Genomic DNA, 17,697 nt, shown 5'->3' with positions numbered 1-17,697 from the left:
TAAACCCTGACTCGTACTACTTTGAATCCAAGTGCCAGGCAAACATTTCTACACGAGTTTGACATTTTGACGTTATTCTGAATTCTTTATGCACTACTCTTCTTAGTTATGATGAAATTACAATAGCAATCGATATTCCTCTCAATTTCATATTTCAATTATGGCTGAAATCTCCGTACTAATTGAATTTAATAATTCTTATTGTACCTCGTTTGAATACAGATATTATATATATTAAAAGTTATTTGTCGAAGTTAATATTTGCTTCGTTGTTTCGCATTGTTGCTTTACACTGTCAATTACTATTTTTCGAGAGTTTACGATTACCTTTCTTAGCCATCAATTGATACACTGGCCATGCTATGGCCTCGTAAAGAGCCCTTACGTCGATTTTTTCATATAGCAGTTTTACATGGGCGTACTAAAAAGTCAATAGTTAGTCGCTCGCTACCGAAGGAAAAGAGAATTTGACTATATTCATTTTTACGCATTACGAGGCCATTTCATAAATATCTTAACAGGGCAACAACACGTAAGACTTCGGTCTTGGACCCTGCTTACCGTTGTAGATCGATTGAACGTTAGCTAACCCATGAAATTTATAGGCAATTTCGAGACTCGACAATACGAGAGTCAATATTGCCGAATACCAGACGATGCTACGCCAGACAGCATTTCTATCTTTACGACACGTAAAGAGTGAAAAAGCTTCCGCGTAATTGAACAGGAAATTACTGACGAATTAGTTTAAGGACTAATGATTTCAAATAAATATATATATATATATATTATAAGCATACACACAGGTTTTACTCGAATACGACTTTGTCAACGTAATACATATACGCTCTACTCACTTTTCAAATCTTTATTTATTTAGATGCTATAGGGCTATGTAGTAGGGATGTAAACACATCGCACATCCGGTGCACTTATCCACCAAGAGGATACTAAAAAGAAGGTAAAAATATAGGAAGAGGTACGAGAAAGAGTCTCTCTCCAACAATTTTCAAACAAAAAGGGCTTTTACCTATACGTAACTCGGTTTAATCAAGTTTATCTCTAATTCATTATTGATTGATGCTAATACAAAGTTTTATATATCGTACACGTGTATATATTATCCCTGTAAACTATGTATATACATATATAATATATATTATAGTAATAGTTGTGTGTTTACAGATTAAAGTTAATGGTTTCAAAGATAAATACTCCTCCCTCTCTATATACCGTAGTTGCTTTAATAGTTAAGCAGAATCCAATGTAAAGTAAAGAAAAGTTAAAAAAGTTGCATTCTTTCCGTACGAGTGCGGTATAAAAAAGTTTACGAATCATAAGAGAAAAAAGAGGAGTGTGGAAAAATAAGGATAAAGATTAAATTAAGATTCAACAAGATGCAAGTTTTTCATTGTAAAGCGAAGTACTTAAAGGAGAAAATACAGAATTAAAGAGAGGTAGAGAAGAGAGTCGATTGGAGAATATAGTGTATTTTAACGCTTTCCTGCTTGAAATCGAAGGGTCCTCGAAGCATGTTTAGAGTTAGCTCAGTGTATTTGCAGTTTGCACTCTCCAATACTTCCCTTTTCGGTAATGTATGCACGCAATCCACTAGCCGGAGGATGGACCGTACAGAGGGTTGGTTTTCCGGAAACATATTCTATGCATACATGCATGTTCAACACCTGCGAAACACCGACCATCGTCCGGCCACCGGTACACCAGGATGTTAAATTACGGCATTTAAATAATTTCATTTAATCTCTGCTCAACTTCCCCTTCCACGAGCCCCCGCCACGTTTTATCCTCCTACCCCTGATTCTGCACCGTCTCCTTTTTCTCCTTTCGACTCTCTCTCTCTCTCCCTCGACTCCTCCGGTCCATCCTCATTCTCGCCCTCCTCTTCAGCCTCGTCGTCACCCTCGCTACTCGCTACTCGCACTACCGGTCCACCTAAAATTTCCTCAACTCTCCGCTAACGCAGAGTAGCATAAGCATTCTCTCTAAAGCGAGGCGAATATTTTCCTACGAAATTTCCACGATACTCGCGTCACACAACCCGCGCGCGTATCTGCATATACCTTCTTTATACTCTTCGCTCACTCTGCTTCCCTTTCAAATCCTCTCGATGACCGCGCCATGCATATTTTTCGTAACGTACGTTTATGTATATATATATATATATAACATATACGCAATCAGCCAATTTCATCCCTGCAATAATGACACGCGATACCTGCATTTTTCTCTCGTTCATTCTTCCTGCGATTTAAAGCAATTCGATGCGGCGCACACGCGTGTTCCAAATACAAGAACAAACGTTTGTGCACCTCGCACCACGCACGCTGAGTAATCAGTTTAATGATATCAAATCGAAATGAAAAGTGGTATTATTTTATTGCACGTGTTTCTACCGTAGGATTATTTAGTTTGTAGGGAAATAAAATTGCTTCTGGTAAAGCTTGACAAGTAAAACGCAGATGAAATGAATTATTAAAAAATTGCCCAACAAAGATTTCGTTGAAATTTATTCGTGCAATTTAATTCAAGCAAATTGTGTGCTCTTCTAGCGAAATATTCGGATCAATGTCGTATCGAACGAACGGACATTCGTAGTACTCGTAGAATGAAATAAAAGCGTATACTGAATTTTATGCATGAACTGTACTGTCTTCTCGAGGAAAGCGTGGATATTTGCAACATTGTTTCTGTGTTCAATTCTACATACGATACACGTATAGGGACGATCCGTAAGTTTGGCATTACGCGTTATAAAATAATGTTGAACGGCTCTTTGAAGAATTCGTAAATGCGAGTATGAGAGCTAATTTTTGCTTTAAATGAAGATTTCGTCGTCGTCGTCGTCGTCGTCGTCGTCGTCGTCGTCGTCGTCGATTAAATCGAGTCAAAGCGAGGAAGTATTGCTCGAAGGCTTATGAGAAATATCAGCCTTGAATGGCATGCAATTGCTCGTGTGTACGCTTTCTGAATAAAAACTGTATGAATAATCATGTTGAAAACTCAATTCGTCCTACTTTTACTTGCAAGTGAGCCGAGCTTAATGCTAAAAGAATTCAACAGATACTTTAATAGTCGCAAATATTTCCATAAACTGATTGGAAAGTTACACTTGGCGAGAAACACGTACCTATTTCACTAAAAAGGAGCGGAAAGTCGAGAGAGAGAGAGAGAGAGAGAGAGAGAGAGGAGACTCAAACTAAACAATAAAAAAGAAACGAGAAAATATTTATTAGTTCATTAAACTTCTAAGGTGAAATGCAATTATACATAATTGAATAAACAGTAACATTTTATCGGAGATTCTATCTAGATCTTGAGGATGCAATATGCGCCAGTTTTAATAGCTCCTAAAGTTTTCAGTGATAAGACACATTTACTTTTATGATTGTCACAGCGAACGGGATAATTGCAATAAATTCTTATTCCGCCACCTTCCGAGAATATGAAACAAGACAACGAATGCAAGAACAGTGACGCAAACACGGGCATATGAAAGTTGCGCCGTTTCGCAAGAGCTACACTGAAGTACAATTAACACCTCCACCGTAATATTCGCAACTTTAAGTGCTCAGTTTACTTAAGTAAAAATACTAATCTCTTAACAGCATTTCTTGATAGCAAGTTTCCCTAAAATTTCTATAGATCTCTACTTTAGCGTGTGCGACAAGACACTGCCGCTCTTACTTATATCTTTTTTTTCAAACAATTCTATTAGGAATTTAAGCAATAAATTCTTAATTCTTCTCCTATATGAAATTGAATCGATATAATTAACGTATAAGATCGCGAATGATAAATCATCGATCAAACTCGATTTCCAGTAAGTAGATCTGTTCGATCATCAAGACGAATGTTCGTTATTCGATGATACGATGCACTTATGAAATAATTGACCCTTCATAGATTCTCACACAAGTGCACTAATCTATCGAAAAGTGAATTCGATTAAGAGGATTTCAATTCAATTGTATTTATAGATAATATCTCTATCCCCCCACGAAAGATCGGAGCGCTTTTGAGAAAACGATAAAACGCCTCTTAATCTTGATTCTCAAGTATTCGCAGAGGAATTGTCTGAAGACGATCTATACAGTTTTCCAAATCTTTACATCATTATCCGTGCCGCATCTCTTTTCTCTTCCATTGTTCCTTTTCTCCCCTCTTCATTCTCCAGCAATTCTTATAAGCTGTCTTGAGCCCCCTTCTGCATATCTATAGCTACGTTTCAACGCTGGTGATAAAGATTGAAAGTGTCTTGGCATTTGCATGTTTATTCAACTTCTTTAATTCTGCCACTGACTGTTAGTGTGTACATAGTAGGTGGGCTGCGTGTACGAGTCGACTCTTGGCCATTTCTTCACGCACACGCCTATAAAAGACACGCAAGTGCTGTGTCGCCTCTAAACTATACAAACAAGACACTTGGCCAAACAACCAAAGCCTCGAAGCTATTTATCACAAAATTCAACTCTTGTTTTTCTTCTCAACCAAGCGTATATAGAATTAATTCGTTTATCAAACTGCTGAAATTACCTGGGGATGACACCATTAAAATTCTTACTGTTCCAAACACACAATATATGTGTGTATATATATATATATATATATATAAATAGAAACATTTGAATTTATAGAAGACTGTAAATAGCAGACTGTGGTGTAACGTGTTTCCCATGTGGAATAATAATGTTTGTACCAAATATCGCACTATCACACACATGCTAGTTGTTACGTGTAAAATATTATTCAACCAGGGTAATGTTCCATTTAAGGTGGTCGTGTTAAATGCAGATGCGTATGGAAAAATTGTACCGTTAATTATTTCGAGATGAAGCAGCGAGTAATCTATTGCAGATGCTGTGGGAGAAAACAGATAAGACGAACGTTTGAAAAAATTGAGCTTTATCGGGGGTATAATATGTATTCCTTAAGCACACGAAAAGCTTGACGTGGCTGATATACCCTTCGAAATCGTGCCATGGCAAACAAGAAAAGGATTTTTAGGGTGCAGCCAGTTTCATATCCGGGACAGATGGTTCAACCATTTTACAACCAATAAGCGTACGATCTAGCCCTGTATGGTTTAGGTCAGAGAGGCATACGCTGTAACATAGTAGTATTTCAGACAAAGTGCTTCACGATATTGGACACGCCAGCTCTAATCTACCCTAATTACACGAAACATAAAATTTTCACATGAAAATGAAATCTCAGAAGCTGTAGATAGCACAATTGGTAAAATATGTAGAAATAGTAATAAAGCCCGCCGGTGCGTTTCTCCAGCATAAACATCTCACACCTGCTGTTTAGCAAGCTGCATGTTTCCAACTACCTTTTGCATATCAAAAAAAAGTTCAGAATATAATTGCTAGTTGCTCCGTGTGCGTGTTGTTTTTCAACTGGCGTGAGTGGCGTGATCTCTAAAATTGCACACACGCTGAAACAACAAAACAACGGCCGCACTTGTACGAATAATACTTAATGTCGAAACTTTTATGGCTTTCCCTATTTTAATAAAATAACTAATCGCGACTAAAAATTCTAAATTTGCCAAGGTATAAATTGGCATGCATCGATAAGAAGCGCGTCGCTTGGATTAAAATACTAAACGGGGAGTGAGAATATCTTCTCTCTCTCTCTCTCTCTCTCCATTCTTTTAGTGTGAAAAATAAGAGCGTATCAAATGAGACGTAATTTCTCCAGTCCCATTTGATTTACAATCATAGTTAAGCTAAAAGATCTTGAATTCATTATCCCTAGCATAATTCGTGCTACACGCAAATAGAGGTTAAGTAAGGCAATAGGCTATCTAACCCGTTATAATATCTTAAGAGGCTGTAAATCGGCCTAGTAGCTGCAGGCCGGCCTGGCTAAAATATGAGCAGTTAAAGCTTTTCGCTTGTAATGAAATGTTTAGAAAAAAGCTAATCTGGCACCTTCATAATTACGAATCTCGAGGAAAATTTAAGAGAGATACGAAGCTTCTCTCGAGCCTTAAGAATAGCGTTATAAGTAACCGTGGCAATTTAAAGAATCCAATTAAAATGCAATTCATTTTTACCGCGCAATTAGAAATTCCTCAAACACGAAATTTCATGGTTAATAGCATTTTTCCAATTTCGTAATGTAAAGCTTGTTACATATGTGCAGACACTGCAGACATCCTAAGCTGATGCGCTTTTCAAACGTAAAATACTCTTTTATCTTTGTAATGTCTTGTATGCTAATGCCGAAGCTATTTGTGTGTGTGTGTGTGTGTGTGTGTGTGTGTGTGACTCTGAATAAAAGAAAGAGTATATTTACACTTTTACACAATTACAGTTTTGATTTAGCAGTATTGAAACTTTTGCTTAAAATAGAATACCTAAAAAATTATTACCAATTGATTCGAGAGTATATACATAAGAACCAGCTTAAAGCTTTTTAAGCGTGTTAAAAGTTGGTAGGGGAGGTAAATGTTTTATCCCCAGTATTACTCCACTTGCTTCGCAATTCATTCCACTAACGAGTAATACGTGTGTACATATCCGTATTCAATTAGTAACATGAATGTTCTAATTTGTATAAATTATTACTCAAAGGCTATAATTGTTCAAAGGTAAAAAACGGGAGGAGAAAACACCCAAACAGTGATCCAATGTTTGCATAAAAAGGGAAAAAATTCTTTAAATAGCTTATGTTTTTGTACGCATGTGTATATATATGCAGTTATCATTAGTAATGAAGCAAAGTGGTTAGATATTTGTGAAAGTTGAAATTGCAGGATGAAATTTATTCGGATGATTTTGCCGAGCTACATATATATATATATATATACATATACAAACAGACGGAGAGAGGGAGAGAAGAAACTTAGCATATCTGCGTTATCTACAAGATGGACTGCATTAGGCTGAGGCAACGTAAGAAACCGATCAGTGAACCTACCATAGGGACCATTAAGGTCATATAAATTAGTTAAATCGGAAGAGATATGAAATCAGGGTCCTAGCTAGCACTAATATCTCATGCGTATCCCCTAAATATCTTATCAAGAGTTAAATCTACTACTATAGATATTCTACCGTTGGTCGATCAAATATTTTTCAGGCTCTATCGAAGGACGATATTTCACGGTAATCTTTGAAGCGTTAAAAAATATTTCGGATATATCGAAAGCATATAGAACAGACATTATTCACCGATACAAATTGAACTATTTCAAGAAAAAAGGATGTAGAATTTTATTCTTATCGCCCGCTTCGGTAAAATTAGCCCGTGTGTATATATATATATATATCTATGAAAAGGGGCTTCATTAGCATCGAACGAGATGTACGAAGAGATTAATTAGTGAGCGAGGAGGAATGCTGTCTGGTGGTGAACTTGAGACAAAAAAGTGAATGGAATGTAGTGAACCGGAAATAAAATACGCTTGAGGTTTTATATGGATGCCTGTTAAACAAGTATACGGCATTGTTCCCCATGTGGCAGCTGGCTCACATGGCCGAAGAACAGTAAACTCCAGACCCGAGCTCTTGGTCTTATCGGAGCTCGCCTTATTTTTAATAAAAAGTACAGGGGGGCAGAAAAGCGGCAAGATTAAAAATTTCGTCTGTGCCTTCAGGCACTCGATGGCCCCGTAACTTAAAATTAAGAAAATTAAGAAGCTTGGATGGCAAGTCTGCTGCTACCCACGCTGCCAACGATTTACCAACACACCAGAATTTTATCATAATTTTATATTGCGCTTTGATATTAATATTTATCAATAAACCTATTCTCCGTTGTGCTCTCCGGTTTCTTCTTTTTAATTTTACATCGGAATTTTTCATCAATGTGCCAAGTCGATTGAAACATCTATTAGCGAAGAAAGCTTATAATACTTTTCTTATAAACACACGCACACACACGTACCGCAGCATTATTTATAAAACCAGTAAGTACAGATTGATGAGATATACAGAGATGTATATACCTATACGAATATAAGAATTTTACCTGAAATTCCATCGTAGGTCCACCATTCCTCCCAGCTTGCCTCTGCATCTGCAACAAACAATAAAACGACTATAATACATAACCTTGGTACAACGTCAATTAAAAAGTATTACAGAAGGAGCGTATATTATGAAACCAATTTGAACAATGGATATTTGAGTGTAGCGAATACAAAGTGTAATTGAATTATTGAGAAACGTGATATTACCCGTAAAATATAAAGGAAGTTGAAATAAAGAAGGGTGAGTGGGAGGAGGGGGGTGGTGGTGGTGGTAGTAGTGGGTGTTTTGCGAAGAGGTAGAGGGGGGTGGAGGGGATAGGAGGAGTAAGAGGAGGTTAGAGAGAGATGTTTGAATCATATATCGAAGTTGCCTATCGTTCCCTATCGAGTGAGCTGGTCGATGGCAGCGTCGGAAAAGTTCGATTGATAATAATATCTTTTGAGAAACGGTAAAGGTCTTATATTATGTATCAGGAAATTTAGGGTAGCGATTCTTTTTCCCAGAGATACTCGCACGGTCCGAGCAACCTTCCAGGAGGAAAGTTTAAAGCTCCATCATGGTGGAATGGTCGATGCTGTGCGGCCAGGCGGCTGAACATCGATCAATCGAAGGTGGTATCGGCTGGTCGATCGATCAATCGATTACCGCGCACCAACTCAAACGGAATCCTAAGGATGGACTTGGGTTATACCACACGGTTTCATGCACGTCCGACATTCCAATGGAGACGAGGTTGACCCTCACGGACGCACGACAAATCTCGCGCACACATGTATGCATATATATATATATATATATATATAGTATGTGCCCTCGTACGCACAAACCTCAAACTTCGAAAGGCATGTTTCAGCCTCGCTCCCTTCCCCACACCCCTCTCTGAAACTCCCCCTCCGTGCAAGATCCTTATTCTTTTTCAATTTCCTCAACTTCCCTATACACTATCGCAAACTGTCCCTTTTCTTCCACCTACAACTCGCACCTTCCTCTTTTTTTTTCTTCATTCATTCATTCAATCCTTTCTTCCTTTCCTCCTTTCCCCCTCCCTCCCGTCCTTCCTTCCTTCGTTCCTTTTCGTTCTCCCCCCATCACATTCTCACCAATAGATAACCATACTGGCAGACCAAAGCGAGACCCATTCCACTTGCAAAGCTGACCCATATTCGATTATCCGGATGCATACCATCCAGCACAGTATTGCAAACTAATTGCCTCAAATTGGAAAACTTTCTGGTGCTCTCACTCTCTCCGCTTGAATTCTGCTACCCCACGTCGCCCTCGTCGCCCACGTCGCAGGCTGCACCCCCATGAGCCCTCTTCATTGTCAATCCCATGTCCCCTTCAACTAATCCACTATCACAAAACTGGCGCCACCTTGCCGCGATACGATATTTATATTCGATCCGCTCAACTATGCTCACAAGCCGTGGACTATTTAAAAAACCAATGCGCCGCACACCACCTCGGAATATAGCTTCGCCTCTTATCTCCGCTTTTCCAGTTAAAGACCATCAGCTATTTCTGCCTTCCGTTAATCCATCAGCGCAGCCTCACCGGCCACTTTATTTCATGTATCGCCCAATGGAAATGGCAGTCCATTCAACGAACAAATAATTAATTCAATCCACTCGTCCAAATGCTTCGATCGAAAAAAAGAGTTAATGTTACTACTATAAATCCGGTTAAATATTAATTGCCTCGGTGGAATTCTATTTCCGCCAAAAATGTCGCTATGTAGCGCGAACGGCTTAAATCCGTTTAAGCCAAATGCGCATTCTTTCAAACAGACTGCGATATTAGGCCATTTTTTGTCTAAAAAGCTACTATCTTTCTTTCAAGACTATAATTAATGCAAATAATTCAAAGTATCTTAAAAGATTCTGTCGCATTTTCTTGTTGTTTCACTCGAGATCTGTGTCATCGTGGAAGGAAGCTGAGTATAATGAGACGTACGGATAAGATGTAGTAAAAGCTTTTACTGTGAAATCTTGCTGTAAGATTAAGTGCTTAAAGCAAAAGCTTACTTCGGAAGCTTATTCCGTTATCCAGGGAACCTCAAAAAACATCTACGCATTTCAGGGAATCAAGACGAAGGATCAGGGTCGGCCGAGAGACCGGAATGCTGCTACATCACCCCTCTCGCTAAGCGACTAATACCGGTGAGTGTATGCTTCGATTAAAGGGGGCTCGCTCTCTGGATAACAAAAACTCTCTACCTATATCTATCTACCTGCTTTCATTCAAGCGAACTGCTGTTTTGTCCCCAAATATTTATCTCCCGGTACCTACATTCGATTCCTACATGTGTGTATAGCTGTATGCACACATACGTGTGTAGGTATATAGGTATTATCTTCTACAAATTTCCCTCGCTATTCAGAAAAAATGATTTACGAATTACATTTTTACTCTTATATTAATTTCAATGCTAAACTCTCGCAGACGCAGCGATTTTCAAGGGATACAGTCTTACGCACAGATTTATGATGCTACTTAGACGTTTTAATGAAACGCGTATATATAAATTTATAGGCCATACTGCTAAGTTTTCTCGAAGATATTCATAACTTCTTGAATCCTTGCGCGGAATAAATTGTACGGTTTATCACACACATATAGCAGAGTATACTTACTTTCTTACGCTGTTCATAGTAGACAGAATTGCAGGGTAATTCAACGAAATCTAATTTACGGCTGGTTTTTAATCGTCCCTAAGAAAAACCTGGTTAGTTTATTCTTTCGTTGCGGTGACAGTGCGCGTCAGTCAAAATTACGCTGAAAACCGTTCATGCGTTATCAAAACTTTTCGCACATAAATATTTCAGTAGAATCAGAGTTGTCTGTCAGTTGGAAAGTAAGTTTCGTCGGATATAATCGTATGATAAATCTCCGATTACGTATATCATCCATATCGAAAAACAAGAGACACACACACACACACATATATATATAAATATAATATATCTGCTCCACTTTACATTTGTTCCTGCTTCTGAGGGAGAATTGCTGATAGGGAGATAGAATCACGCTAAACTAGTCCTGCTACAAAAGCACAATATTGTGCGAACATATGTGATAAGAGATAAGATGGAGAGTGAAGAGTTGAAACAGACATGTTTATCTGACTGTGAATGGCACGAATCAGATAGCGTGGCAGTAAATAGAACAAGTGGCCTACTTAACTAAGCACGAGTAAAGGTGGGTATATTCTTTGCAGCGAAGAAAGGGAAAGTTTTTAGATCCCAGAGGGGGTCGAACCGTCGAGTTCGCATTGGCATATACTACCCCATGCCGAGAGCGTTCCAGGGAGTCGGAGATAGTTGCGTCGGTATTATTACGATAATGTTTGCGCATAATAATAAGTGGCCTTTTCTCAACGGTATTAATTCCACAGCAAGACGTATACTCGTTGAATTCCTTGACCCCGCGAAATAGCGCGCAAAGATGAATTTTTGTATGCGCTACCACTACTCCATTAGGCGTTGATATGCTAAAAGCATAACTCATTATGAGTCTCGAGCTGCAAATTGCACTTGAAACAAGAATTTCAGCACGATTTGCGTCGAGAATAATCGCTTCGTGTGAGAAATACGTATTAGGCTATGCCATCGCCGCAGAAACCTAAGCACGCTAATTGCAGCGTCGCTAAATCTTACTGACGAATCCATATCTACATATATATATATATATATATATATATATATATATATATAGTATAGAATCAATTTCTTATGGTTTCTAACTGCTACAGAGGCTTATCAGCCCTGCGATAATCGTCACGCTCTGCTCGGTCCATTATATTGACGCAAGGCTGTGATGAACATTTCTCCACAATGAGGTTGTGCAGCAATCGAGCAATCAAATTGCACGCGAAAGATCCAAGAGAAAAATCAATTATCCCCCTTTTTTGTAAGAGAAAATTATTCGATAGTTATCCGTGCATAGGTACATATATACTTTTGGCATCTTCCCCGTAAAGACGATTTTAACTTTTAAACAAAGTTAGAAAATCCCAATGTTAGTAAGTTTCGTAATGACGAAGAGCTGGTTAAGAAATAGCCCTGAAATTCTTAACGAGCCAAAATCCAAAATCAGTTTAGCTGAGAGACGACCATAATAAATCGTCTAAAAGAAAGAAGAGGACAAATAACAAGGTAAACTTAAGCGCATTTATACCGTCCATCCGAGTGCTACACTTCGTTGCAAATGGAAAGCCCCTCCACCTCCACCCCCCCCCCCTCCCCCCGCTTATTCCTCGCCTTTTCGTCGAGTAATGCAGGCCAGTGTTTGAAGGGCATTAATACGATTTAGCTTGATAGCGTGAGAAGAGAAAGTTCTCGTCTCTACCCTGTTTTAATCCTATAAGTGTGTGCTCTATTGAAGGAATTATAATAATAATATATTCATATATATATATATATATATTACACTGTACGTATATGATAATATAAATATAATAATGATGCAGAAGCTTCTGGCGAATTTTTCAAGGTTAAAACCTTTCATCAGACTCTACGAGGGTATATGCATGGAAGACATTTATATATAGTTTCAAAGTAGCATAATGACACTAGTGAACAGGTACCTGTTTATAAGAGCGTCGAACTTCTGTATGCTCCTGATCGACGTTTCTCCGGGCTTTGTAGGATCAGAGAGGCTCCGAGTAATCGTGTTACGAGCCCGCGGTGGAAATGCATGGAAATGTGCACGTGCCCTGCAAGAGTATGCAGCTGTGGCTGACCTGTTTTTGACGAAGTACTTACATTGAGTAGCAGAGCAAAAGAGAACTGCTGTGAGAGCATATCTTGCACGAATCCAGTATGATCTTACCTCCTCTCCCTCAATTCCTTCTTTCCTTCCTTGCTTCCTTCCTACATGCTAAATCTTATTTCTTTTCAGCCCCACCTTTTTCTCTTTTTCCAATCTCACGAGGAGCCCATCTAATCCCTCTTCCTTCAGATTATCCCAAAGTTACATCACCCGCTATTACATGAAAACCTAAGATTACTATATGTAGTTAGCCCATTCTCACCCGCCCACCTCCTCCTCCCCCCACCCACTCTATTCTTAACAATATTATAACTTGGAAGCTTTCAGAAGCTTTTCTTATAATTCAGAATATCACTGCTTCTTTTTTGAACAATTTCTTTAAAGCAGCCGCTTGACTCGGACCCAGACCAATGACTTCACAGCTCCTTCCAGCCGAACGAAAGCATTGAATTTCTTCTTTTATAAGCTCCGGGCGCAGCCAGGTTATGTAATGCACCGGCACCACGTGGCATACAAATGCTTTTCTTACGAGCTTCGAAACTCTCTCTCTCTCTCTCTCTCTCTCTCTCTCCGGTAGAAATCTGTTCTCTAAGATTCTATTTAATTCCAATAATTTCCCCTCGCGCTCTTAAGCTCGGATCGATGTCTCATTTTAAACAATTATTTATTCGACACCATCAATCGCACATTGGAAATTTTAAATCACCAAATTGCCAGCTAAAACCATTAAAAGCTTTCGGTGCACTCGGTAAAGTCGATATCAGTCCTTTATCTCTGTATTTACTTGCTCAGCTTTTTCTTTCATACTTTTTGTCTTCCTCGTTCCTTGTATCCAGCAGTTGCTCTCGGTTTTATTGCCAAACAGCCTTTCGTTCTCGAGTCTCGCACCGATTGCAGCAGTAGCACCATTCGCATTTAGGACCATGACTCGAGAAGGGGTGGATGCGACCGTCCAGACTACGTATTTCTTTTTCAGAATTAGCGCCATCTTTGACAAATAAACACGTTTTTATCATTAAGCACTTGGAATCTCAACAGAGCTATACAGCCTATATACGTCTCAGTATTACACGAGAAAAATACTATAAAGATATCCAGAGCCGAGACGCCCCTTTGGCTCGAATAGTAGGTACGTCACTCTGCTGCTATTCATAATACACGAAACAAAGAGAATCCTGTTGTATACTATACTTTATTCTGCTGCACAATTCTTACAATTGTCGCTTGTCTTTTAATTATGCACCGTGTCCAATTTGTTTTTACATTTTAACCGAATAGAGTTTATTTGTCGAAGCCAACAATGACTTGGATAAAAGTCTGCGTGAAACGAACCACGTCGTCCCTGTTGACAAGCCACGCTCGGCGCGTTTACGCTCGAGACGGTCCGCACCAGCTCTGCTTTTCTGCAGAAAACTTGCTGCTCCTCCGCAAATTTATCTACACTCTCTTGCTAATGCTAAAGATCCTCTCTCCCCCTCTCTCCTTTCCCTTCCCCTCTTCTCCACCACTTTTTCCAACATCACGAAATCTCGATTGCGCCAGATTTATCATCAGATTTAAATCTATGCATTTATCAAAGTTAAAGGCTGAAAATATCAAGTCACAGTGTATCTTGCAAAAATCTCTAGAATTATGGCAACCGTATAGACCTATATCATGCACAATTACCAGCATGTACATTACATAACTTTTCCCCAACTCTCGCATCACCCTTTTGCGCAAGCTAGGCTACACAATATTACATTATTATGTTTAATTTAAATTATTGCTTAGCAAAGAAAAGTGTTAAACGAGTCACCAGTGATTTATCAGCAAAAGTAAATGAGACGAGGTTGAAATTCGATGTGTTCCTTCTGGTGTCTTACCCTACAGCGTTCAGACGTTATTTGAATAGAATGGTATATAAAGAGTGGAATTGCAGAGGAGACCGAATGAGAGAGGCAGAAAGAATGAGAGGGAGGAAAAAATCAGGCACAGACCTTGAAGACTCGAACGAGAGCTTTTTCGGCATAGTGGCCAATACTAATTTCGTTGAGAAAAATCTCTCAGCAGGAGCTGTCGAGGTGTGAGTGCATACTGCATTAAAGTCAAGTCGTAGAGCTTCGCTTCGGCAAATTGTTACTCTTGTTATGCACGAATCGATACAAACGTATTCCACCTCATGGCCATTATCCTGCTTTCTCGAGCCTTTTCCCTGGAGAAAAAAAAAACTCTTCTCCCTTTCTTCCCTTGCAGAGCGGCGTAGAGCTGTCCTAAGCTCGCTGGAATAATTTTCTACGAAGTTTTCAATAATTCATGCCACGCGCTACCTTACTGGTAAGGACGTCGAATTACTATAGTGAGAAAAAAAAATTTAACGCCAACAATTAGTTGTACGAAATTCGCACACAACCGTATATACATATACTTAAATGTATGTATATGCATACGGCAGTTTAAAATTTACAAAGCTATGGCAAAGATTGGATGATCTTCCAATGATATATAACAATTTTAATGGGCATAAACCGACGAAGAAGCAACGCACCGTGGCTATATCCGAACTATATACACACAGAGTATAACGGCTCTTCAGTGCCAATGCACGAAGCTTGCGTTAAATGGTCTATACCGAGCAAAGTGAGTTTATTAATTAAAGTCAATGAATTACAAACTTGAATCTCTAGCAAAGGATCGAAATAGCCAAAAAGCAATAGCTCGATCATCGAATGGTAATTGCTAATTTAGTTTATGGCTGATTTCACATAGAACGCCTTTGCGCGGAACGAATGCACTATTGTTAGCAATATTTACTACGATCTAATGAATGTATCAGGCTGATAAATATCAATTACAACACAGTACATTAATTTAACCGGTTATTTCGCAAAACGGCGCCAAGCACATCGCATTGATCACCGGAGAATGTTTATTTACGGGAAGCGAATTAATCCCACAATGATGAAATCCTATAATACCGGCTGGCAGAGTGCGAGCAATAAGTAGTGTACACCGGCCGCGTAAAGTATATAGCGAGGGATGGTACCAGAATACGTATAGGTATAAGCAACGGTATATATGTATATAAATATATACAGAGAGGAGCAAGGAAGTAAAGAGAGCAGCAGTTCTCGAATAATTCAAGTAAACATCACACGGCGTATTACGGAAAGATGATAGATTCGCGAATTTAGTATATACGAATTAAAGATTAAAATTGATCAAGGAAACAAACGAAATTACAGTCTACAATGGCAGTAACGCTATGAGAGATAAGACTGGCAAATAATGGTGTAGATACTATCGGTCCTCCCTTTCTTTTATCACGGGGCATATCAAATAAGTCTATAACTAACCATGTAGACCTTATCACGAACGTTCTATTCCGCGATTCCGCCGAGCATAGAGCACGAAATGCCTTCACGGTATTAATTAAAGCTCAAGACTGCCTTGATTAAAATCGAATACATACCAATTACAAATTTGTACTGCTGCCAAGTGAAATATTTCTTCTCGAGTGCGGAGCAAATAGAGAGAATGTCAAATATAGCCTGCAACAATGAGAGAAATTCGAGGCATGATCTTGCCACGTGAATCTCCTACAGGGTTTGACCAGTCTATATATATATACAAACGAGATGTATAATAATTCGTGAAAATCCATCTGTAGTTTCCGTCACGTATCTAATCGTGCGAATAGAGTGAGCTACAGTTAAATCTACTAGATGACTATGAGGTATTCTATCTCTATATATATATATATATATATATATATATATATATAAAATGTCACTATGCAATATCGAATTGGATGTAGCTGGGGTGATTGGCAAATCTTCCACGAGACTTACAATCGAGAAAAAGGGGAACACGCTAGTTTGGTGAAATTTTTTCCGATGCCTGCGTACGTGACCCAGATGCACTATTTTCCTCATCGATCTTGTGTCTCGATGGTAGGCATCGTGTGGCTTAGATATTTATCCAAATAACGGCCAATGAATAAGTTAACAGAGATTAGCTCTCGCGAAAATCCAGCTGGAAATGGAAAAATAAAATGAATCGTTTATGTCGCAGGATACTTTAGACCGAAAGCTATCGTGGCTTAGTGTCATTCAAGATACATTGTAGATAATCTCCTTATGGCATGGTTCTTGTATAGCTTCGCAAAACCTATGAAGAAAGTGATTTGCACGTATATATATATATAGTATAGGTGAATAAAGAGACGATAGACGACCAGCAGAGAGAGAGAGAGAGAGAGAGAGTATAACTACGTACAAAGTGACGCACTACGCATTTTGATAGCTCTCCGTGAATCTTGGAATATATTGGAGATGGGGACACTTTGGCTACCATCTTCAATCTAGCCTCGACTCGACTCGACTCGCTCAGCTCGACACATTTCTCTCCTCTCGTAGCTATACCGGCTCGGCACACGGTGAAAAAGCAAATTCACGCGCCGAATCTTAAATATGTGTGTACGTAAGACTGGCAATCGACTGGCATTTTTATTGGCAAATTTTATTCCTACGTGTGGATCGAGCTCTGCTCCGTTAAAAAGTTTCCCTGTGGATTGTAGAAAAAAAAGTGGAGAAAATTGTAGCTTTGATTTAACAGAAGATCGAGCTCTACAAGAGGATCGTTATAGGGGAGTGGGTATATATATATATATATATATATATGGACATTTGGTCAACGATCGGTCTCTTTGAATTCTCATTGCAAGGCAGAGATCTTCGCGGGCAAAACGTTACCATTAACCGAAAAAGATGGATAGGAAGGTGCAGGTAAACGAATTTCCTTCCGTACTCTCCAAGCTTGAGAATATCGTTGGTAAGTGTGTGTGTGTGTGAGAGAGAGAGAAAGAGAGAAAAGAGGGAGCGAAGGGTGGCCAAACGAGTGGCCAAATGTAATTTAAAGAAGGAACGAACTTCATCCCCTTACT

The 17,697-nt window shown here is 39.0% G+C and overlaps 1 protein-coding gene across 2 annotated transcripts in view; it reads right to left on the bottom strand.

The window, feature by feature from the left end:
* CARPA (Carbonic anhydrase-related protein A) overlaps positions 1-17,697 on the bottom strand; it is a 109,700-nt gene that overhangs the window by 44,120 nt on the left and 47,883 nt on the right. For both annotated transcript variants that reach the window (XM_066738729.1, XM_066738730.1), the window contains exon 2: positions 8,002-8,049. In XM_066738729.1, the coding sequence (XP_066594826.1) occupies positions 8,002-8,049 (48 nt within the window). The remainder of the gene's footprint in view (positions 1-8,001; positions 8,050-17,697) is intronic.

Source organism: Prorops nasuta, unplaced genomic scaffold (genome assembly GCF_024137725.1).
Source record: "Prorops nasuta isolate Cenicafe-Biocafe unplaced genomic scaffold, Cenicafe_Pnas_1.2 PNAS00019, whole genome shotgun sequence".
NCBI lineage: Eukaryota > Metazoa > Arthropoda > Insecta > Hymenoptera > Bethylidae > Prorops > Prorops nasuta.
The sequence above is the reverse complement of the archived record's forward strand: the minus strand, read 5'-3'. Positions and strand labels throughout refer to the sequence as shown.